Raw genomic sequence first — 26,041 nt, 5'->3', positions numbered from 1 at the left:
CCTTCCAATTATTCCTACACTACTGCTACCGAACATATATCAACTCTTTATCCAACCGACTATTTTTTCATATAGTAGTTGGTTAACAAGTCGCACCTGAAATAGCATAGTATCTGTAGATTTGATGTTGTACATAAAAGGGGGTACAGATAAATGTATCGATTCATCAGCATTTGGCAATTAAAACGTATAACGTTAAGAATATTATTAGTTTCCTCTTTTCCACGTCAAAGATGTATCATGAATGTAATACATTCTTGCACAAGCGTGTCACCGCCAAATCAAATTTCAACATTACAAAAATCGTAATTTCAACATTAATAAGTATTACGTTTTTTTTCTTTTTTAAAAGACTGGCAAGTAATCGATTCAATGCAACGAACCACAATAATCGTGGTGTTCGGTAAGCTGCATGTCAATGACAAATAGCTTTCTTCAGTAAGCACAGTGAATGGCTCATCGACGTTCTTTCCTTTTCTTTTTTTTTTTTTTAAGGATAGGATCGATTTGACGGTCGTTGTCTATTTACAGTATTTGCGATAAAGACTAATTAATTTATAAACATCGTTGTTGTTTATGTACAGACGTAATATAAACGCATCATACCTTATAAAACGGACATGTGTAAAAGTGTCGCGAATCAAAGAAACAGTGACCCAATTCGATTCGGTTTTGAAAAACACGTGGCTCGTAGTCGCCAGTAGCCCGTCGTAACATCTACATCGAAAACTGACAAACAATTTTCAAACGAAATTAACGGAACTTCTACGCGCATTTTTTCTATCTAAAGGACATACAGCGATGGTGAGATACGCAGAATGAAAACGTGCTTCGATTTCGCTCTATACTCGTTCCATTCATAAAACAAACGAGAAAAGGAAAATAACAAAATTCTTAATACCTAATATCGCAAAAAATATACTTTGTAATTACAAAATGTATATGCGTATGTATATATTTAAAATGAAATCGGTACAACATATTGGTTAACAAGGGACCTCTTGTTGTGCGATCTCTCGTGTACTGAAGTCCCGGAAAACGAGAAAAAGGGGCAGAGTCAAGTTGCAAAGATACAGAAGTCAGCTTGACATAGTCTTAGTAACATAAAGAGTCATAATTTGAAAACACCGCAACACCATAAAAAACACCGTCTCTAATCTAAACGCTTAAATAAAAAGAAAGAGAAGAGAGAAAAAAAAAACGAAAAAGAAAAACTAACTTCTTTATCCTCAACTGATACCGCCGATAATACAATCGTCGCAAAATACATCGAGCAAACTGTCTTCGTAGTTTTGGTAAAAGATACACTTCTCATCTCGTCGCGATCGAACGCATAAGTTACAGGTACAGAAGTAATAGAAAAAGTGCGCGTACAACGTTTGAAAGAACCGTGCGAACGTTCATTTTTCGCCTGAGGATAACGCCATTATCCTTGAAAAATAGTTGATGTAATCGGCCACGAAACATCGTGGAATTAGTGAACGAACATCGTTCCGATCGAAGTACGTAGCCCTTCGCAATTGAAATATTAGGTGAAAAGCGAGAGGACCGCGAGAACGTTACTTGATCGGTTTACCCCAAGCAAATTGAATCGGCAACGGAGGAATATCGCTACTCGTGGACGATTCGTCCTCGCTACTTGTGGCAGATGTCTCCTCTGAAATCATAGCTTCGCCACCGGCCTCTTGAGGCCTCTGGCCGGCCCCGCAATCTTCAGCAGCCGCGGCAGCGGCAGCAGCAGCAGCAACAGCAACGGCTACTGCCGAATTTGAGGTTACAGCTGTGACCGAAGAAGAAGACGACGAAGAGGTAGACGAAGCCGAAGAAGAGGGGTCGCTTCTAGGTCTTCGTCGTGCAATCGGCGTAGAATTAAACGTAGGCGACCAAGCGGATTCCTCTACACGCGCGGAATCCGTGACAGAAATACTTTTCGATCTTGCTCTCATATCGACGGAAGACCTTCTAGGTGTTAGCCTGAGCGATCCTTGCCTCGATACCGTAGCCGATGTCTCAGATCTAGCCATTTTCGATGGCGTTGCCAAATGCGACGTGTCCGTACCGCTCTTTGAAAATTCATCGTCTATTTCCAATGTCCACGATACCGAATCGCCCTTCTCCACCATAAATTTCACCATGGATGAAGCCTGAGGACCGTTCTTGTCGGGTGAGAGTGTGTGTTCGACGTTCTCAGGGCCTAATGAACGCGATAGCCTAGGCGTCAAATTCGCAAGAACGGTCACCACTTCGTTTTTTTGACGCAACCTCCATTGAAGTTCCTCGTTTCGCTGCGCCAAACGTTTGTTCTGCTTGGAGATCTGATGAATCGATTCGTGCAGTACCTCGTTATCGTGAGATATTTGCCTCTCGAATGCTTCTTTGCACTGAAGCTGCGCCTTCAGATCCTCGCATCTGGCCTCAAGTGTGTCCACGCGTTGTTGTAAAGCCTCTTTGTCCTCGATCTCTCGCCTGATATTATCAAGATCTGATCTCAACGTGGCGTTCTCCTGGCTCCTGATCTCTAGCACCGATCTTAACGATTCAACTTCCGCGGTTAGCGCGGCTCCTTGATCGTGCACCACGGATCTCCTCTTGAATTCCGACTCTTTTCGCAATAATTCAGCTTCCTGTTCTGCGCGTAATTTCACGATCGCAGCACGATGCTCCTTCGCGGCCTCGTTCAGGGAATCCTTCAGCCTCACTTCGCATCTGCGCCTCTCCTCTTGCAGGGCTGCCTCCAACGCGGCGATCTGTTCTGCTTGCTGAGCTTCCACTGTGTGACAAAAATTCAGGTGGAATTTTTCTTTTAGAAACACGCTCGTTTGATTGACGTCATCGAGATAGATTGAAAAACGGAAGAAAAACAAAGTCCCGAAGTCGAGTGAACAGATTAAGTCCGTCGAACGTGCCAACCTATAATTAACTTCGATGAAACGTTACGTGGGCACTAAATTGAGCGTTTGTGAAGTTCGTGCGGTGGTGTGTCCACTTTTCAAAATTCTCTCTCTCTCTCTCTCTCTTACTCTCTTACTCTCTTTCTGTGTCTGACTCGGTGAATTATTTAGCACGAGCCGAGGTAAGCGTAGGCACCGCCACACATCAACGTCGCAGATTTTAATTAACAATTGCTCCAGTTTAAAGCTCTGCTATTCGCCACGACATCGGGACCATTATGCTCGTTACCAGGAGAATATCATTATCATATGATACATTGTACCAGGCACAGAATATAAAATATACCATGACGTGTTCATGTACTACTTAATCGTGTAAAATACAATTAACCGATTAAAGGGAAATTTTACTCTGATTATAATGATAATCACACCAGACTAGAACTATAATATATATATATATACACACATATATTACGTCACATTGGTTTTCCACTGTAACGAGCCAGGAAACTAAAAGAAACACAAATAATTCTTGGCAAGACTTACGATCTTCACCAAGCTGGTCCAAGGCTCTCCGATTATTCTCCCTCTCTGATTCTAGTCTCTCTTCAATGCCGAGGTTTCTAGTTCTCAACTCTTCGATCTCCGTGCACGACGACAGCCATTCTGTCTTCATATTCTCGCATTCTTTCTTTAATTTTGGGGTAGAAAAGGCGTCCAACTAAACATTTCAACATCCAAACATATATCGAATAATATTGTCACAAGTGAGAAAATATGTTTTTTTTTTTTTTTGTTTTTTTTAAACATACCTCATAGGCCAGATATTGTACAGTGATAGAAAGGGCTTCTATAACTTGTTCCGCCCGTTTCACGCGGAGCGCATCGTAAGGTATGTCGGTTTGTGCGGCCTGATCCCGCGTCTCTAAAGACGCCCTTGTCACCACATAGCTATTACTGTGCTCCTTGGTTTCGCGATCTGCAACCAATGCCACCGGTCCCATCACCATCACGACTCCTCTCTTTTACACCACAACCGGGGAGACAGTGAAATTCAATTAGCTTCTTCGTGTCAACATGACCAACGCCCCCTTCGACAAACACGTTCTTATAATTTCTTCGACAGAGCTAATCGTACGATTGAATTTCCCATCGCTCCTTAAGTAATCTCATTGTTATCGTGATAAGTAACCAATTCGAATAGTGTCATTCTTCCCGGACGTCTCTACAATTATACGTGTTCAATCCATGTGTGACACGAAAGGTTTCGGTGAAACGTGGAGAACCTATCCGAACGTCGTATGAAATTGACTACACCTAGTCATCTTATACGGGATGGTTTTAGATGGCAGATTGAAGAAAGTTGCACGGAAAACTCGTTTCAAGAGAGAAAACCGTGTGTATTCCAGTCTTGGAAAGTCGAGCTACCTGTTTTTCAGGATATTTCAGTTATCACCGACACCGACCGACAGATCACCAACGTTAAGAGCCAAACGCAGAGGGAGAGACACCCAGGCGAGGAGAGGTTCACATAGGAGAGAAAACGCAATTATCACGGTGACACGCGGAGAAAATTCACGTACGCGCACACACACGTACACAGAGAGCGATAGCTCATTAAATCGTAACGAATAATTTGGACTGGCTACGTCACTAAACCCAAAGCTTCATCCTCCCATTATTACCGATGTGTACGTGAAAGCACGCGGATACGTCCGCGTGCCCCGCCGCGCACCAACGATTCTTTTCTTCCACCACCGTGATCCTTTTCAGCACCTTGGACCAGGCTAAAAAAAAAAAGCGCACCAGCCGGTGGATCGATCGATTTGAAATTCGAACAGTCGGGCCAGCCAACGGTTGGAAAATACGTTCAAGAGCACACCGGCCAGTCAATGAAGACGCACTGGGTTAAGGTCGACCGTGTACGACAACAGTGCCGTGAACACGGAAAATCCAACGAGTTGATGGTGATTTAACGAGCACCTTAACGGGAACATGGATAATCGTCTATTCCATGGTCCCTCGAAGCGGATTAAATGATTTTCGGTAGAAGGATTACACAAAATATCCAAATACTCGTCGTTTCCACTTTATACACACAAACGTTCATACAGAGACTTGAGTGACAATGGTAACAATCGACGATTGTTAGATTTTTCTATTCGAAGAACAATTCTTTTCTATCGTATCCGTCACACTTTTTCACACGTTTCAACGTGTAATATTAATATTCTTGATGTAACAATACGACGAATATATGTTGTAATATCAACGCGACGAATTAATACAGAGTTTCACAGTTTCTCCACCGGTGATCGAAGAATGTACGAGAGGAGGATGGTTCACGTTGCGACCAATTGAATAACAATAATGGAGCAACAGAGATGAGAGAGAAGCCTAATCGGGATCGTCATTTGTAACGATTTGCTGGCCAAGTCCGCACTTCGACTGAATTAGCACGAGCCACAGGCTGCCTCGCGGAGCGATATATCCCTCCTTCTTCCTTGTCGACCACTCCTACCACCTTGAAATGAAGTGCAACCTCGAAGAATACGAAGACGATGGACACGCGGAAAGCTGCTGGACGCGCGCTCTACGCATTTCATAGAAACGACTCGTACATATGACCTACAATGCCTGCATAAGTTTCCATAATTACTTTAATATCTCTCGCTGGTCTTTTTTCATTTGAAAGAAAGAAAGAAAGAAAAAAAGGAATATCGTCTGTACGAAACTGAACTTTACTACTTAGAGAATTAACATACAGTTGAAGAATACTGGTTGCTTAAGTACCTATTACTTTATTTATCATTCAATTGTCCAAGTTTATGGTTCATGAAAACGAGGACGATTTAAAATTCTGTTTCGGTAGAATTGCTCGTTCTAGAAAAAGGAAAAAGAAGAGGAGAATGATGATGATGATGATGATGATGATGATGATGATGATGATGATGATGATGATGATGATGATGATGATGATGATGATGATGATGATGATGATGATGATGATGATGATGATGATGATGATGATGATGATGATGATGATGATGATGATGATTATGATGATGGTGAAGAAAACGTGAACGTAGCGATGAATTATTGCGAAACGCCGTGCTCCGAATAAATTCGCTTTTCCGTTTCGAATTGGTTACTCTTTATATGGTTTGTACGTAGCCGTATTCGTACGAATACGATAGTACGTGTCCATGGATATAGCGATTCGAAGATAATGATCCGGATGATCGACGATCGATAGCCCTCTTCCGCCTCTTCGGCTTTGCGAACAATTGTTAATTCTCCTCCAATATCTGTTTCGTCACATCGTACACGTGAACGTAATGATAGATAGGAATTGATAATTTCGCCAATACCCTTGGGTCATTCCTTTCCAAGTTTCCACCGTTCACTCTTATTTTCCACTAACGAGCAGCTGATAAAAGAAAAAAAAAAGAAGAAAAAAAAAGAGCGTATAAAATTAGAAGAAACTTCTCGAAATGCCCTTGAGGAATGAAAGAATTCAACGAAAGATCCTAACCATTTCCCTAATTTGCCCGTCCGTCAATGTATCTAATACGCGAGATGCTTCATGAATGATTAATAGAACAATAAATTACAAGGAAAGGAAGTACAAGACCGTGACTCGTAGAAACTCGACCCGTAATTCGGTTTTTTTTCTAGGACGTGGACGGTCATTGATAATAATCTTTATTTCAGTAATTTGTTCTAAATAAACCGCGTATATACACGTACATACATACATACATGGCAACCAGTGAAAAGAGATTGATAACGATGGAAATAATATTATTCGTTAATTAATGGAATTGTTTGGAAATGGTAATGAAACGTATAAAACTACTGGCATTAATTTCCCACTAATTTACAACACACACACATACACACGAGTTCGATATGAAATTCATCTTTGAAAGTAAAAAAAATGCAAATCCATCGAAATCATGTCAAAAACCACCAGCTTAAAAGGATTACTTTCGCTCGCTACATATACATACGTACACTCTCCCAATTCATTCTACTCCGTGATACCTGTTCTCGACGAAGACGTTTTACCCCCTCGGGGGTTTTTCAGCACTTCAGAAGACAGAGGGAAACAGGGTTTATAGTAATAGAGGACCAGTGAAAGCTAGGAGACTTTCTTCGAAACGACCAGCAACACGCAGAGGGATACGCACGTGTGCGTCCTCGTGCATGCGGAGAAACGTACGATTGTAACGTACACACCGCAAAATGACCGTGGGACTTTTTTAGAAACTAGCTCCTGCCGGAGCCAGCGCGGTCAATGAATTAGAAAGCACGACCTGCTGATGTTTCCTCCTCGTTCGGTGTTATCTTTTTCAGGCGGACGGAACAAGCCACTGGGAACAACGCTTCCATTCTACTACGAGGATTAATAAGTTAGAAAGAGCAGGTTGTTGCGAAACAATTAAAGCAAAAATTCATCGGAACAACTCGTAACACTCGAGACAGTGTAGACAGGTGTAAAAAACGATGTTTTTAAATATTATTTTTAGCAGAGTGCGAAAATGTGTACCTTTTGTCGATATCGTTGAACTGTGTTGCTTCACTGGGACAGTGGTTGTTAATCTCCTGGTTATTGTCGGCTTTCGCGTCGCAGACGGGCTCTTCTCTGGAAACAGAATTCGCTAAGTTAACGAGAGCATGTCACACACTAACCGGTAGTCGCTTAAATGATGTATTATCGAGTTTGCAAGTACCGTACGCTGCGAACCGTTTTACCACGTCCGCGCCAGATAGTAGTAACGTGTAACTACGTACGTACGTATACAAAAGCGCACAGGAAACTATCCGTATTTACCCGTAGAAAAAACGATACGCTTCCGTGTATGTACAATGTCCTCTTACGATATTACATACAATCTTAAAACGATATTCTACGATATTTGAAATAACGTTTGGATATTTACGGTAGTAAAAGATAACCATGGCTACGGTAATCTTCCGGTAGGCGTACAATCTATGCACCGTCCGCTTTTAATTCGCAACAACCTAGTAGCCTCTGAACGTAATCACAGTCTGCGATCGCAGACCACATTCGGAAGTCGCGTCGCCGGGACTAACAATGCCGATCACGAAGCTCTGTTATATAGAACAAGTAGTTCACAAATCACGTTCCCCAAGCTGGAATATTTCAGAGCGGCGTGTGCACGAGACTCCGTCGCTGCTAACAGACTGAGTGGCCGGCCGTTGTTTTCCCGTTTAAAGTTGACGAACGACTGCCCACAACATCCAATAGCATTCGACACGGTCGGGGGTTTAAATCGCTTGAACGTCGGACTACGGCAAGGGGTGCATACCGTTACAAGATTCTGACCTGACTCGCAAACAAAGCCGACGTCGTAGTGGCCTTACACCCACGGCTAATTGTCGCGACACTACCACAACGTCGTTTGAATAAATTTCAAATACAATGTTCGGTGAATACCGTCGTAGGTATAGAAGAAATCTCGTTAATTTACAATATTCCGGGGAACAATAGATCTGTAACGGATACACCAATTTCGAACGTACGCATTCCTTTCCTCGTTTTACAATACGGAGTAGGTAATTAAGATAAGAATGTCTATAAACGGTGTCGAAAGTTATCTTCGCAGGAATTCGTGGGAATGTTAAGAAAATTACAGATAAGACGCACAATCTACGCCGATAGGTTGAAATAAATAAGTATCACCGGCGAATATTTTCAATGTTACATCTCGATAAAAAAAATACAGAGACCTGATAAACGAATTCATCGACATACACAACGTGAATTCATCGAATTCATACACAACGTGTCTCGTTTATACACGGTTCGCTCATTGACGCAAATGAGTACAGAGTGTTGCATAGGGGCAGGCGTTCAAAGAAAAAGCGTTCTCCTCCCGTGGACGTAGTAGGTCTCCAACCGGAAACACGCAGCGGTGCCCTCGACCTTTCGTTTCCTCCGTTCGTTCAATCAACGAATAACAGACATTTATATATACATATAGACATATACAGATATAGACCGCAGGGTGACGATATGTGCAAACTCTCGTCGGGATAATTTAGATCGCGCGAACCGGACACCCTCCGGCCACTCACCGAGATTGATGGGCGAAATTTCTACGCAGTTCTTCTTCGCGTCGAAACTATTCACACGATTCTGTTGATTACTCCGACCGTTTGCCACCAGTCTTCTTGGCGGGTTTACCGATGTTGGTGATCTCTCTGGAAAAAAAATGGGAGAAAAAAAATAGCAGAAAGTGAATGATATCCCAATTAAGAATGTCGCAACCGACGGGGAAATTAACGATCAGTTTCATTCGCGTTTCTCACTAACCAGCCCCCCACCCTCCGTCTATTTATAACAGAGAATTACGAAAACAAGCGTGCATTTTCATAACACGTAGGCATTACGTGTACGGTAGAGAGATAGTTCATCGACCGTGGAATTTCATTTCTCTCGACGTAGTCGTAGTATAGTGTTTTACTTTAATAATATTTCGCGCATCATCGGAATTCATGCTTGACGAGAGGCCGGGTGTATAGCGGGACGTATGTAGGTACTCGAAGAGCTAAGTTTGAACCATGCTCTGTCGATTAAACCAACGAGGAAAAGAAAACGTTTATTATGTACACCAGGCTGCACGTAGGCATACGAGGCTTCTGCATATAACGGCCCTGCACAACGAGCGCCTCGTTCGTCTGCATAATATTTCGAAGGCAAAGCTGCACATGAAAGAAAACCAGCCGTGGAAAATATTCAGGACACGCGGTTACGATAATCGATATATATATACGCGTTAAATAATAATTCAACACCTGTCTACTGCTTTTAATTTATTATAATTGTAAATCGAACCGGTGATAATAACGAGGTGACATATATTTCTTTTTTTTTTTTGCCGCGTAAATACGCGTGTCTCGTAAATCATTACGATTCAATTGGACGAATCGAAGAAACACGGTAAATCGATACTATACACGCAGAGCTTGTTTGTTAATGTAGAAGAAAAAAAAATTAAGATATCATATTTTTACACGATACTCGACAAGCTTATGAAATATCATAAATCGCGTTCACGTTTCGCTAGGTTACGAATATGATATAACGTACTACCACGACGAGCTACTTCTACAAGAGATTCCTCGAACAACAATGATCGATGGCCGGGCGTAAAAGAGAAATCCCGTGACAAGGTGTGTAAGTAGGGTACCTTTGATCCTTCACCGTTAACGTTTTAGACTCGCTCAAGAGAAACCGTTCGACCCATCTACCTTTTCGAATGCCTATGCAACGGAGAGGCCGACCGGTCGCTGCGTGTATATTCGCGTCGTTCCAACTTTCTAGAGTTAAATGAAGCACAAAAAAAAAGAACAGACAGGTGGTTTTAGATAGTCACCTCTACTATGCATCTTACTTTTTTTTTTTTTTTGGCTATTGTGAAACGAGATTAACGAAGATTAACGAAGAGGAGAAGCTTATTGGTTAATACACGTTTCCATGTGTTCTTTTACGAGCGTCGAATATATAGTGTTTTTAGAGGGGGGTGTTAAACACGGTCGCCCCCTCTCGTATTTATACGACCGTACCTCGCTTGAAACTGCCCAGTCGCATTTTCGTCGAATCCCTGACGAAATCCGTCCGTAAAGCTGGTCTACCCTTCGATCCTTGCTGCCCCATTTTGAAAATCCTCTCTTGTTCTTCCAGGAGTGTCGCTTTTCACAGCCGTACTTCCATCCTCAATAAAATGATTCTTCGAAAACACGCACGGGCCACGTTCACGCGCGTCTTCACCCCGTCGTGTCTTTCGAGCCTACTGAGAGGCTTGTTAACCAGCAGCAGGTCGACACCGTATAACACTGGCATCGTACACGAGACCTACGATTACCCGGCATCTTTCTTCAAATATTAAATCCCAGCCAATTTACTTTAACGAACGTAGTACTTTAAATACCGTCCCCCCTTTCTTTCTCTCTCTCGCTCTTTCTCACGATCGACACAGCAATTAGTTTGCAATTCACCCACAACAGCGTCACTGTTTAACCCCACCAATCGTATTGTTACTTTCGAAACTCGCCGTTATTTTTCACGTTCCCTTGGTTACAATTCGAGCGGTGATATCGATAGGAACGATTAATCGATCGATCGACCTATATGATCGTCGACTGTCCGTTCTCTCCACGACCTGAATCCTAGAGGAGTACGACGACGACGTGTGTCTTTCACTGGCACAATCGACGACGTCCTCAGCCATGTGGGTTTAACATCTGACTCTGGTGGTGATTGCGTAAGTGGTAGATCAGAGACCGGATTGTGCGTATACCGGTGGTCGTCGGCCTTGGGAACGCACGTGGTCGCTGGGTGCACCTGTCTAAAAGGGTGGGGACACGGTAGAACCACCGGCGACGAGAGACAGAAAGCGAGCGAGCGAGAGAGAGAGAGAGAGAAAGAGGGAGAACGAAGGACGTGTGCACACACGGGTGTAGAAGGTGGCCAGTGTTGAAGAAAGGCAATGCCGGAAATAAACCACTAGTGCCGTTGACCCGTAAGCTCGTCGTGAAGCTTGCTAATGTACACGAAGAAAAGTTAAACCAATGTTCTCTTCTTGATTGCCAATCTCTTCTCTCCCTCTATTCTTTGCCTAGGTTTGGTCCAAGTGTGTGGCACACACAGAGTAACGTTCGTCAAAGATTCCTTCCGTAACGGTATCTTGGGAAACTTTCATTCGAATGTCCCAGAGAGGGGACGGTAAAATCCAGTCTCGAGGCATTCCATGTTGCGGTTCAGATTCCTTCGTCGATCGAAACGAATGTGTAATAACATATTGTAGGCGTATCGTGGCAGGGTTGCTCGAGTTCTTTCCCAGCCTCGCTAGATTCTTCCTAACCCCAACCGAGAGGTTCACTTCGATCGGTATTCTCTCTCTCTCCACCTCACCCCAGTATCGGGTGCGAAAAGCGACTCCGTGACACCAAGCAGGAAAATCAGGTCACGTCGAACACGTTCACGGATACAGTTGACACACGGTGGCTGCTGCTGCTGCTATATGTTAACCTCGAAGGGGAAGTGTGGTATCCGACTTGATACGATTGAACGATATTTCTATAAGAAATTGTAGAATGAATTTCGTTGATATTCTCGAACGGTGGTACGGTCACAGCTACGATGCACTTTGCACCGTCACCTTGCGGCATTCACTGACGACGATGCACCGGCTGTTCGGCTTGTCCGTTCGCTCCTGTCCTTTTTGTCGCACACACGTACTCTCTCGACGTGTACCCTCGATAAAACCGCTGACCCGAATGGGGTAGAGTAAGAGATCGTGAGAAAGGGAGATGAGATAGAGAGAGAGAATGAGAGAGAGGAGAGAAGGAACGAGTGAGTGAAAGAGAAAAAGGAGAAAGAAGGGTAGAAAGGAACACAGTGCATACAACGAGTAATAGGGAGGAAGAGCAAGAAAGAAGAAAGGCCGGAAATGCAACACGCGTGCATAAACAGCGTCCGAGCGAGCACGAGGTCCGCCGAGGACTGCCGACTGGATGCTGCTGGTGCTACGACTGCGGCTGCTCAGTGGCCGCCTCGATCCAATGGAAACGAAACTGTCCAGTGGCGCCGGAAGAGGGGCACCGGCGCCCTCGCTCTTTTTCCCATCTAAGTTTCGCGCGCCGCGACAACTCGGGTCGATACAATACACCCTCCCCCTTAGCCCACCCTGTTTTTACGACCCATCGTCCCATCTTAAACCCCCTCTGCGGAACGAACCAGCCACCCACGTATATACGTCTGCTCTGGAACGTCTCGGCGACGAATCGGACACGCGTGCACGCTTAAACAGTGAAATTGATCCGAGCTGACTCGACCTTCAAGGATACGACAGTTTTCTTTTGAGCAAAAGCCAATAGGGAGAGGGACATATATTAGGAAATCTACTTTGTCTACAGGGCGTTTCAAGGTTTATCGACGACATTCTGGAGATGTGACCGATAAGTGTAAATAAGGAAAAATGTATGAATACAATGGATAAATAGGAAAACGAAGAAAGTTCGCAGGAGTCAACAATGCACTTACTGAATTAACACATGATAAACAAGACCTGATTACATTTTTTTCTCATTTGTTCTACGTGAAACATACTGACACAGTTTTGATCCGTTAATTTTAAATCACTCTGTACGCGTTTGAAAGTGACTATAATTGTTGGAATTTTAAATGATTTTTAAACCTTCGATAGGTGTTCTTTATTGTATTAGCAACGACTTTTTTCACGTTGCATTGCGACAGGGAGTGATTGAATATTTGTCAGTCGGTATTATCGATAACTTTTTGTTAGGAAGATACGTACATGCGCAATACAGTTTTTCAAACAGAAAATTACGTCTCAGATTCTACGTCTCATATCAACCAAAAAAAAAAAAAAAAACGGAGTTATTAAAATCTGTTTAAACATCATGCAAAACGGTTAACTCGGGTTTTCTTGACCTTTGCGGTTCCGAGCTTTTTTTTCATTTTTTGCAAAACGCAAGGTATGCGGTCAAACATAATTCGATATCGTAAAATCAGTCGGCGTCGTATTTATTCAAGCTCCACTGTTCTCCACAAGGTCTTCCCGTTCCCGGTTCAAACTACTACCATTCCGCAACCTACCTCTCCATAAATCGTATATCAAGATACATAAATGAACATAAACGGACGGTCACAAATCAAATATTACACACTGTTACGATTAAAATTAAATTAGAACACACGTTGCGTGGGTTTTGTTAATCATCCAAGCGTTGTTAACAACTACGGGATACGTTGTATTTTAATTTAATTTCTAATCATCTAAATACGAAGGTTAATTCGACTTACTTGGCGCATCTTTGCTAGGTCCAGTGCTGAGATCACTCAAGGAGCTACGAACGGAGCTTCTGGCAGTTTCTTGTACCGGAGATTTCAGTTCTTGTCGGCCACGTATTCTCCTGATAATTCGGAACTTCTTAGCATTGCTACGTAAATAAATGTTTTTAGGTAACAAAGATGTCAACGATCAAACGGTCTCACCTCTTATCCTTATTACTATTATTGTTCGCATCGCCAATTTTCTTTTGGGTTGACCCCGGAGTAGATGATTGACCAATACTCTGCAATACCCTTGACTTCACTTCCTTCCTCACCGACCTAGTCCTCTGCTCGTTCTTGCCAGCCTCAATTTTACTCATAACAGCGTCCCAGCGTCCGCCCTTTCTGGGTGATCTCTGAGAACGTCGAGCTTCTTTCTCCGCTTCGTCCTTCGGGCCAGACTCGATCATTGCCTTGATTTTCGAGACTACGTTCCTCTTAGGCATCTTGTATTTTTTCAACGGAACCGAATCAGCTTTGTTCTGCGTCTTCGACCTCATACCGTCGTTGTTCCTCTCCACCTCGATTACCGTGACCTGGGCGGGGCTTAACGTTACGTTGGAATCGGCTGATCCATCCAGAGTATTTACAGGGGCCTAAATAAATATCGATTAAGCGAGCTTCTTTAAACAAGCCTGGGTAAATATGTGTCCACTGTGATTGATAAGTATCAGGACCTCCGTTACGTTCGTACAGAACGTATTACACCATTGAAATCACATTTCTTCGCAAATGCGCTTCAGTCCCGATACTTACGAATACGAGTGTAGAACGAACGAAGGAAAATAATTTACTTGCCTGTAAATAATCCATGATAACCTGGGTAACGTCCGGTTTAATCGGTGTAGGTTGGCTTCTCTGCGAAACTTCCGTGTCAATGGTATCCGGAGTACGATCCTCGTTTTCCTCAGCTGCCTCTTCAGGAGCATGAAGTTCGTCCTGCCTTTTATCGAGGTCCGAGTAGATTCCGCTCGAATCCATCTCTTCGCCGGTGAAACTCGGACATCTTCGACCGCCAGGTGCGCAGAACAGGGTACCGTCGATCACCTGAGCTTTCCTATCACCGCGTACGATCTCTTCGTACGCGTCAGCATCGCTTTCCGTAAAGAAATCCGAATCCGTCATCGGATCTTGCCTGCAAGGTGCTGGAAGATTCGGCGGTGGTACAATAGACGGTGGGTCAGCCCCGCGGCTTGCTGGCCTCGAGTTTTCACCGTCACCTTGATAACCAGCCTCGAGACTCGTGATACTCGTCACCGACGTAACAAAACTGATAGGAACAGTGCCTCTGACGGGTTCCGCGGGTTTTGGATCCAACGGAAGCTCCTCCGGAGACGGTGTTCTCTCGCTGGATGCCTCCTCTGTCGGTTCCACGTCCACAGACGGTCTCGACGCGGATGCCCGCGTTAACGCCAACCTCGAACCCGCTGATCCTGTAAGATTTTCGCAGGATGGTGTCCTGGAGCACTCTAACGCGACCGTGAAGTCGGTCATCTGGTCCGGAGTCAATATACCGAGACTTTCGTCGTGTTCAAACGAATTCTGTTTATTGAGCATCAAATAATGCGGCGTCGCGCTCACTGAGTTCTCATTATAATTGCCCAGGGATGCTTCCAGGAGGCAGCTTTCGCCGGTATCCTCAATCATATTCAACTGAGAATTCTCGAGCAAACTGTTCAATATGCAAACAGAACAATACCACGTTCAGACGTCGCGCACATCTTTTCCTCAAATTCGGGGAAATCCTTCTGTAAATGACGCCGATGATTCAAACATGTTTCAGGTAGTTTTTACACCAATACCTGACCTCTCACACAGGACAGTCGCGTATTTGTATTTAAAATATACTCCTCTATTATTCGACAATTTGTATACCTTTGCAAGTACACACTTGGATTCATGTTAAATTACACGTCGTAAAAGACGTTCCAGGATTTCCAGCCGGTCAAAGATGGTTTATACGCGTTAACACCGAGCGTAAATATTTGTCACCTCTTACCCAGCCAACGTCGTCATTTACAGAATTTCAGTTCCCCAAATACAAAACAAACCGCGTGGTCGAGTGCGACGAGTGTAATAAAAACAGGTAAACGGTTTCTACCTAAAAAAGCTGCTCTTCTCTTCGGCAAAATGAACCAACTGTTGCACGTCATCTTTGTCCCACACGGGTGATATCGTGAACGTCTTATGTCCCGAATCTATTTTAATTCATAAAACAGAAAAAAATACGTCACAAGGTTAATCCTCTCTTTCTCTCTCTCTCTCTCTCATTCACAGAAACCTGTGTATATTGTATTGTAGAATACGATACAGGTTTACACGCGTGCAAACTACGGATTTAGCCGTCACCTTCGATTGATGGTGTAGACGTAGCTCGTGCCAAGCACTTTGTTTTAGGAGTGGTGGACTCGTCCTCCGCATCGACGAACTGTAAACATCCCGAGAGCACCAATGAACGTCGGTGTCCTGGTAGAAGTGTCGACGTGCCGAGTACTCTCGATTTCGGGAAGAAAGACGGTCGTGCAGCGCGTGGAACTGGTATCCGACTCTCCCCTACGTTCTGCAATCACAATAAGTCGCATAATGATAAATAACGCGTGCACACACACGCACGCACAGAAAAAGTGGGTTACTGGTAAAACTATTTCACGCATCCGTTTAACACCAGTCGACATACATTCCGCCGCGAGAGTTAACAAATTCCTTCATTTATTACAAATTCCTTCATTAGCTGGATCGTTCCATAGCTTGAAGCTCCGGGGCTAACTGAATATAGACAAGGCTTAATCGCATTGTAAGAATCGAATTAAATCACTGTAACGATAGGGAGAGACTTCGCGGCAAATGACGTATGCCCCTCTGTTTCACGTCAAAGATTAAGACGAGAGAAAGAGAGAGGTATCGCGTCAATTGAATTATCGAAACAACGCCAGAATTAAAAAAAAAAAGGAGACGATACGTCGGTGATTTTTCAAGGTCAAACGAAACGCTTGACCCGCAGAGATTAACGCGAAGAGTCCGTTGCCCTTGGCCCATCTCCAAATAAAACCCTTCGTCCCCCGAGGTGAATCAGAAGTGTCTCTCAGGCAGTTGGCTAATTTAATTTTAGCCCTAAGTCCACCACCGTTATACTTCTCTCTCGTATCTTACAACGGGTTACCTTTACCCAATGATACCACCACCTCCTCCTCCTCCTCCTCCTCCTCCTCCTCTTCTTCTTCTTCCTAACCATACGCGTAAGAACACGCGTAACACGCACGCCACTCGCTCACTCTCTCCCTTCTAGCCTGTTTAACCAGCAACGAAAACATTTGCTCGGTGGTCGATTAGCTTTATCATTCGACCGCGAATCCGCTCGTGTAATTTGTCTGCGTTCTATCTACGCCGTACAAACATTCAGCCAACAGTTTAACCTCTTATCGCGCGAAACATTTTTTCAATACCCAGAGGAGACACCACCACCGTCGTGCGCACATTTTTCGCGTATTTACACCAAGTGTTTCGTAGTAGAACCGACAATGTAACCGAGTTCCACTGTAGTAGGTTAAGAGACGCGTGTACGCGAGGTTTGTGTGACCGAGTCTACGAAGAGCTACATTAGACCACGTTACTAATAATAGTATTACCGATGCTCTCTGCGCAAAGCGGCGAACCTGCTAGTAGCAAGAGACTAATAGAGTGCGTTCACCGGCGATCCTGTTGGTTGAACGACGTCGTCGGCTGAGAACTGGGTTACATCGCGCGCGTATTTCCTACAAACCGCTAACATCGTCGCCTCCACGCGAACCCTGTTACACACGCAAATTCCCCTCTCCAGACAGACATAGTTTTTCTTCTTATTTTCTATGTTACAACGTTGACATCGATCTCGGTAGAACCAGATGGTATTTCGTTCGACCAACTTTTTACACGGAAACGATCAATTATTCAAGAACCGTGTGCGTTATCACATTATGGATACAGTGACCTCTCTCTCTCTCTCTCTCTCTCTTTTCTGCTTATCCTACACTGTCGATGACATACACGTTTCTTCGTTTTTTTCTCTTCTTCTCGGTTGTAGCAACAACATCGATAATTACGCTTAGAGCGGTAGGTTGCCAGGATTGAATCGATATTCGCGAAACGCGCTCGTTATCGATCTAGGAAAATGTCACGGTCACAGAGGTCGAACGAACGAGAGATAACTGGGCAAGTAGAGAGAAGAGTAACGTACGATATGTTAATATTCACGTTCTTTGTAAGATCTCGCCGACAGAAGGTAAACGTGGCGAGAATTGAAATTGAAAGACGCGTGTTACGTGTGTGTATACACGGCGTTGACAGTGTCCGATGATGAGTAGCAGAGGCCAGGCCTAAAGAGCATAACTTTATTCCATTAAGCCTTAATTCGTGCCAATTCGAGCCCGCCTACCCGGTCGTTATCTCTTGCCACGCGAGACGAGGCAACTGTGTTAATTAGGAGCACATTCGTTTAGATTTTTGTCCATCTGTATAACGGAATCACGGCGGATCGTTCAATCTCCCGCAGAAGGGAAACAATGCTACCCATTGAAGAGGAGAAGGTAGAAGAGAACGAAGGATCGGTTCGCACGATCCTAAACTACCGGCTCGACGACGATTCACCCATTCGAAATCGTTACACATTCCTTCTTTCCCGCAAATGACATTCGGTTTTGCCTTTTTCTTTTTTTTTTTTTTGCGTCGATCAGCGAAATCAGCATCGAGATGAAAAATGTGCGAAACGCTTTCTACAAGCAGAAAGACTTTCTAAAAGGCAACGGCGTTTAGAGTTATAAATTGCGACGCAGTTACGCGCTCAGTTGTTGTCCTGCTCGCCGGATGTCGTCGTTAATTCGAATTAAAAAGCAGAAAAAGAGAGAGAGAGAGAGAAGTAGGGAGAAGGTGCGAGCGAGAGATAGAGATAGAGAGTGAAGAAAAAACTTGCGGTTTTACATAATTTCACTGGCTTAGCGCATGCGAAGTTAGCGAACACCGTTTGGCAACGTTGGTCTGCAATTTCCTCGATCCACTGTGCTCGACCACGTAAGTGACAAGCACACGTGACGCGTGTTATGATCCCGCAGCCACATAATTCCGGCTTGTCGTAATTTCAATAGAATTAATTACAGCACCTGCGCGAACTTCAACGCGCACAACCGATCACAGACCACCGACCGATACCGACGACGATCCTCTCCAACCTACAATTTATATTCCAACATTACACGTAACAGCTTTCGATAAGATTAACGAGCGAAGAAGGTTCGTTCATTTGTGGATAAAACCGTCTGGTATCAAACGCGGAAAAACACGTTCGTGCAACGTGAAATAACGTTAACACGCACACACAGACACAGGTGTGTTGTCAAACCGATGGACACAACGAGAAGAACAGTTGGTAAGAGCAAAGCGAATGGGGGGAAAACGCGCAATCTGCATATACGCGCGACCCGTTAGCGCATCTTCGCTTGCGTAACCACGATCTTCGGACACACACCGAATTCAACACGCGAGTTTGCAACTGGGCACGAACACGCTGCCACACTACGTCTCTCCTCTTTACGTCGTACGTATTTCGTGTACGGAATAATGCAAGCGTGTAAACGGATAGAGAAGCGAGAAGAATGTAGAGAGAAACACGCGAAAATATCGAGAATATAGCCGAATAGAAACACACTCACGATCCACCTCAACGTTCCTCTTCACGCCTCTTTGGCCGCTTCATAATTCGATTCGACGCCACTTTCCCTGGTCGCCACAAAAACACACACTCGCACACATACACAGGCTCGTCGGTCGGATAATCCGCAACTAGAGGACTATTAATAAAGCCGACTTTCCGTGCACTACTGAGTCACGGCACGAGGAGGATTCACCCCGTTCCAGTAATTCGTAAGTACGACGCATTTGCCACGCGATTAACACTCGACGCGGGGGTAAAACCGTGTGCGACGACGGTGGTAGCGGCATACACGCTAATCGACGTCCCGAGGATGAACGAAAATTTCTTCCCAACCGCACGGAAACGCGGGAAAGTTTTCTCAACTCATATCGAAGTGAAAAAAAAAAGGAAAAACTGAATATATAGAGGAACCGCGGATCGATAGAGACACTAGGCACGATCGCAATTCGCCCGCCGCGTGTACGACAATGAAACGTTCCGGATTCGCTCGGTGATCCCCTGTTACTACCTATGCCACCACCGAGCATCCGCACATCAACGATACAGACACGCATACACATATACAGAGAGAGAGAGAGAGAGAGAGAACGGATAGTAGATGGTACACACGCGCGTCCTCATGTACACCTTCACCACGCGAGCGGTGCGGACTGACACTCCGCAACAACGATTACTATTCTTCAGAAACACACGGTTTCTGCATTCACCGGCCCGTGAATCCGTATACGCGGCACACACGGTGTGCCTACGTCGTATACACCACGAGGACTGTACAGTGAGCGTCATCAACGTCAGGGGAACAAGGCTGCGTTCAACTTACGAGGTTGACTACGCTTTTTTCTCTCTCTTTCTCTCTCTTTTCCTCATCTTTTCTACCGTCGTAATTAGCGGTACGCGCGGTTCTCTCATAGAATTGATTGTGTATTATTCGCTTGGTAAAGGGGACTCTGTTCTCTTGATCGATTATACAGTACGGATGTAGAAAGTGGAAAATCATCGTATATATATACATATACATATATGTATATCGTCGTACCATACAGATATCGAGGTAACTTTAGACGGTTTTATCGTTTCAAATGGATACCAAAGTACACCGAAAAGTAGGGATAGATGGAACGCTAGATAAACATGAAAGAGACAACTTTCACCGGCTATTATCGACTGTATGCACGATAATATGAAATCAACGATCGGCTGATAATATTGGCAAGCTGAGTCACGTGTTGTATATACGACGCGTAAATCGTCAATTTAAAGAGAAACATTGTAATAGGGGAGAAAAAGAAAAGAAAGAAAAAAACGCTTGGAATCGGTAACGCAGTTAGCAATGCCTTGGGTTTCACGGGATACACTATGACGCGACAGACACACACACGCATACACACAGAGATACATCGTACGTTTAGAGAGCCATGGTCGAAAATACACCCGGCGATTGTTCGGAATTAATTCGAACACATGAGACGTGTTTCGCAAGCCTGGAATTTCACGGTGCTCTATAATACAAGTGTTTTACGCGTCGTCGAACGATCCCTTTGTGTCTGACATGTTTATCGATTTTAGGATCGAATTCGTTCCTATAGCTACTTATACGACCGGTCCTCGTCGACCTTTATACGTCAGACCTGTATACATCCATTCCTACTTCCCGCCGCGTAAAAATCCCCGTGGACCTTGAAAGGCCTCTCCCTAGCCTCGACATGCCGACTGGCCAAGTCGGTACATTTTCATGCAATGCCGCATATACGCGTGAAACACACTGTGTGTGAACCGAGAGGGATCGTCTTTTTTTTCTTCTTTTTTTTTTACAGTGTTAAACAGTGGTGTATCGCAAGTTACGCTATATCTTTCGGTTACATCACACACACACACACACACACACAACACGCGCGCGTACGTACATAAGTACTTTACAAGAGCGGTGAATTGTGACAAAATATCAACTAAACGACACCGTCACTTTTACGATGATTCATAATTACAGGTCAGTCGGGTTATTTATGTCGTAAATGTGCCTTTCATATAAAACCGTTCCGTGCGCAATTAACAATTATCGTACGCGTTACCTGTCGCACCTTTATGACGCGTGGAAAATTCGAAATTACAGGTGAAACGGTCGGAAAAAGGATATAAGAAATAGCTTTCATGATCATTATCGGTTCAGCTACCCTCGATATCATCTAATAACGTTCGCTCTTCTAGACAGAAATATAATACAGTTGACCGCAATTCACTGTGTTTTCGTGCCAACTAATGTATATATATATATATAATGTATATATATATAGAGAGAGAGAGATGTATATACATATGCCTATTCGAACACGTTAAACTTGTCTAACAAATTCGTGGACACGGTAGGTAATAGTAGAGGCGAGATCGTGCGATTTCTCGTTCGAACGCGTCGCGATACAATTCCCTAATTTGCAGTCGGCTCACGGTGGAAAAAGTCTATTTGCACACGTACCGGTTCGTATAAACGAGCACGTCTCCAAAGGACCGTTAAACACGGTGAAAATTTTATGAAGAAAGCACCTCGCCGTATAATGGGTCAGTCAGTAAAACGCCGCTTTTACAACCAGTTCGCGTGTCTCTTTTCTCTTCTGTCCATACATCTGACGTGTTCGGTGATTGTTACATGACGTTTAACGATCAACGCAGTCGATTATCGCATAGGCGTTTAATCTGTAATTGAATCGATTGATGATTTTTCACGTGTATCACGTGTTTGTAACACCGTAAACAGAGATCGGTGAAAGAAGATTTACTAAATTTCCTTCGAATCTTTCCCGCTACATTTATTTATCAGCATTCTAAAGTATTTACGTTGAACTTAAAAAAAGAAAAACAAAAAAAATATCATTTTCGTTCGTTCAACGAACGTTCGTGATATTTTTTGAACGGGAGAATATTTTCAAAACCGAACACACTGTGCGAATGAAAAAAGCCGACGTGTGTTGACCATACGAAGCACGTATACCACTGTGTTCATCGATCACAAAAACTCATGACATAGCTGATACGAATGACCGTGTATTGCACAAACGTGACACGTATGATATTCCGCATTGTGTCGGGACCGAGAGAGTCCGCGAACAAGGGAAAAAGGAGAAGAAAAAGAGAGAAAAAAGAAAAATGGTGGTTTGATTGTACATTGCTAGAGGAACGTCAACCAGTCTAATGGAATTAATGATAATTCTGTGCTTTTCATTTGTAAATGGGTTAGTGCTAAGAAATTTCTTGAATGCACAAGCAAATGTTTATATCAGATCGTCACGGTTTCCGCACTACTGCGAGTAAATAAGTGTTTACGGTTCTTACTATTTTGTACTTGACTGACAATGAAACTCCTTTTCTACAATTACGCCACCACGTAAATTGCGCTTAGACGCAAATACACATGCATATAAAGCGGAACTCTCCTATCTATTGATAAATTAGTATCTCTTAATTGAATAGAATTAGAAACCATTAATCCCACGTGTATCCTAAGTACGTGTGTATTTATAAATTCACTGCACTTCAGAGAGATATGTACCGAGTGGTTCGTATGGTAAAAGATCCATCGGTTGAGAATAACAAGTCTTATTCGCGATACTAAGAATTTCTTAATTGAAATAATATTATTATTCAGTTGAATTCTGTAAATACTTCAGTTGCTATTTTCTACAGTAATAACCGGTACATCATCTCGTACTCCGCAAAGCAATGTCGACTATGTGCCGCAGTCCGGCTGATCATGACGGCGCCAAACTACTTTTTCTGCCGAGATAGACCACGACTACTGTCCACATAGCCGATACATTTAAAAATCGTACACCGAGAGATATTTGAAATGAGGAAAAAAGAAAAACTACGAACACGATGCAAACACTTGGTCGCGTTTCAAAATCATTCAATCGTATCCAGTCTGTCATCCTTAAGAGAAATGATCTGTTCCTAGGAATCAGCAACAGTTGTTGACAGAGTAGCCAATAGTCACGTTCTTCCCGCAAAATGTCGAGTAACGATCAATAAAAGTAAACTAAAACGTACACGATCGTATAGAACAAACAATGCGTTACATTTCATTGCCACGATATATATTGTTAATCCTTTATTTTGATCAGAAGAACTCACCTTGGCCATCGTGTCGTGGGTGGGTCCTAAAGACTCGTCGAATCCGAAAAATTGTGGTTCCGGGTTCGGATGTTGCGGCTGTTCCAGTTCCTTGACATAAGTCGCGTTCTGCAAAACAGCAATATATGCAACGGTCGCATTCCCAATCGTTTTTTTTACCACGCGACGCTCCTTTTCGATCGCACCCGTGTACAAGTTTCGTGGCCGACACGTCGATTGCTTGCGGATGCCTTCACGCAGCGACGCTCCCGACGTCGGCGTCGCCGAGAACGACGTTATTGATCGGCGCCGTACGGAGGCGTCGCTACCCGCCGTACGGAGAAGGGGGTGGAATTGCCGGTGACGGAGATAGTGCTCGAGGTGGCGGTGGTGGAGATGGAAATGACAACTGAAGCGCCACCGCCGAAAATCATTCCGCGAATGTCGCCGAACTCTCCTCCAACTCTCTCTCGCTCACTTTCTCTCTCTTTCTCCCTTCCCCTGTCTCTTTCTCGAACTAGGGTGGATACGTCTTTGGGAAAACAGACAATTCTATCTACCATATGTTATACGTATGATAATTATGGAGAGGAAACAAAGAAGATGTAGTTGCACAGAATTGTTAATCATCCGACAATGTCGACTCTGTTAACATATCATTAACATCCTCGTAAAGTTACCCCCCACTCGTTGGCCACTATTCATGACATGAGTATGATTGCCAGAGTAACTGTTTGCCCACTGTTGTGATACATCTTTTTTAGAAACGCGTCGTTACAAGGCATCCGTGAAAACAATCGCGTGTCGTTCGATGTAAAACTTGATTTACAGATTTACAATACGATAACGAACTTACCACATCCATATTGGTTATCTTTATCTGTCCCCTAATCTTCCAAATAATTCAGCTTACATTTTATGGTATAAACATTGAATATCTGAGTCAGTCATTCTCGACCGAATAATGTTTCTCTGCACATCGGTTTTCATGACTTGACACATTCTGATTTCAAACACAATACCTACACTTAACGGCATACAAAACTAGCGTGCCAGCATTGGAATGGGAAAAGTCGAAACAATATCCGTTAATAGTTTCAAATCATCATTTGTAGGAAAAATAGCGAATCCCATTAAATTCTCTTTACAAATAGACCAATCACTTTCGAGTACGCGTTAACCAATAGTAATACTGGCACAACATTCCCGCCCTTTCTTTTGTCATTTAAATTTTAAGTACACTTAAACTTAATCGATCGTCGATTGTAATTGTCGTTTATCGTTGTTTTCGTTCAAATAATGCTAAAGCAAGTAACAATATAAAACCACAAAAGAATTTTTTGGAAATAATCCGGGGATATTACGAGTTATGTTGATCGATCGTTGGATGAATAAAACTATAGTGTTTTCGTTGCACATAGATACACAGATAGGAAATATTTTTTATTTATACTCGGTAACTGCACAACACAGTGATTACCAGAAATGCAGATACAGTAGCACAAATGAAGATGTTTCTTTACGTGATCGAACGAAGGCCGGTCGTTTTGTTTTCGAAAGACAGACACAGAAGAGTACATTTTATGATAATATTCTAAGATGTACGAAGTCCCTCTTGTAGAATTTCATAATCTTAATAACGATAGCAGAACTGTACGATATCGTAATTTTAACCATTACAACAAATCTATACCAAGCTGTTGTACCATAGATCATATTCACATTGTTACATGTGCGAACAATAAACATCTTTGATGGATAAGGAAATTAATATACTCTTTCAATATATTTTTCTATATCTGATTGAATTCTTCTATTGGCGATCTTTACAATTTCACAACAGAACGCATACGATATCGTATTTTTGATCATGATAGACAGCTACGCTTTTCATCATCATCGTCATTGTCGTCGTTGACTAAAACAATATACAATGATATCGACATCCCAAAATACGTAAAGTAATTATTGAAGGGTAGGCCTGTAGCTCTAAATGATAAATGTGGAATGGATTCTGCAGATGTTTTTCTTTTTACAGCTAAAAGAATTTATTTACACTGACTGACATCTAGAGTAATCACGAGTCTCTTTCCAAATCACCAATCACAAGAGTTCGTTTATATACATTTGTTTATACGTACATATTTTCTTTTTTTGTAAAACTATTATATTTTTAAATACATTTTTTATATCTAGGAGTCGTCGCTATAAGCAGAAATGTGATTTCGTACATGACGTAACACATTCAAAATATTTAAGCGTTATTTGGCAAATAATGCACTCGATTCGTTACACATTATAGTAAACTTTCATTTCGTACTTTCACAATATACATATATCTGAAATATACTATATAAAAGGCATCCAAGGCACAACTTGGGCGGCACGTACTTAAGCATGTAAATCGTAGAGTAACAGTGCGTTATTGTAATATTTACTAGACTTCTACTCAGTTCTACAAGCAGCAGTAATTAA

The 26,041-nt window shown here is 43.2% G+C and overlaps 1 protein-coding gene across 3 annotated transcripts; it reads right to left on the bottom strand.

The window, feature by feature from the left end:
• Positions 1–1,323: 1,323 nt before the first annotated feature.
• LOC108578442 (serine-rich adhesin for platelets) lies at positions 1,324–24,612 on the bottom strand. Of its 3 annotated transcripts, none has more exons than XM_017941789.1 (12): positions 24,423–24,612; positions 23,588–23,695; positions 16,132–16,342; positions 15,884–15,980; positions 14,581–15,454; positions 13,945–14,378; positions 13,753–13,889; positions 9,000–9,125; positions 7,447–7,542; positions 3,707–3,873; positions 3,441–3,615; positions 1,324–2,770 (listed from the first exon to the last, which is right to left on the bottom strand). In XM_017941789.1, the coding sequence occupies exons 1-12, from the start codon at positions 24,429–24,431 to the stop codon at positions 1,560–1,562; spliced, it is 3,645 nt and encodes a 1,214-aa protein (XP_017797278.1). In that variant the 5' UTR covers positions 24,432–24,612; the 3' UTR covers positions 1,324–1,559. The 3 variants fall into 3 exon arrangements, with proteins under 3 accessions (XP_017797278.1, XP_017797279.1, XP_017797281.1); XM_017941790.1 differs by having other exon boundaries at positions 13,753–13,862; XM_017941792.1 differs by lacking the exon at positions 9,000–9,125.
• Between the last annotated feature and the right edge of the window lie 1,429 nt (positions 24,613–26,041).

Source organism: Habropoda laboriosa, unplaced genomic scaffold (genome assembly GCF_001263275.1).
Source record: "Habropoda laboriosa isolate 0110345459 unplaced genomic scaffold, ASM126327v1 scaffold5, whole genome shotgun sequence".
Taxonomy (NCBI): Eukaryota; Metazoa; Arthropoda; class Insecta; order Hymenoptera; family Apidae; genus Habropoda; species Habropoda laboriosa.
The sequence above is the reverse complement of the archived record's forward strand: the minus strand, read 5'-3'. Positions and strand labels throughout refer to the sequence as shown.

Coding starts and splice junctions, on each gene's coding strand:
- LOC108578442 (XM_017941789.1), bottom strand. Junction 14,379..14,580: donor TTATCATGGATTATTTACAG/GCAAGTAAATTA, acceptor ATATTTATTTAG/GCCCCTGTAAATACTCTGGA. Junction 3,616..3,706: donor TACAATATCTGGCCTATGAG/GTATGTTTAAAA, acceptor TGAAATGTTTAG/TTGGACGCCTTTTCTACCCC.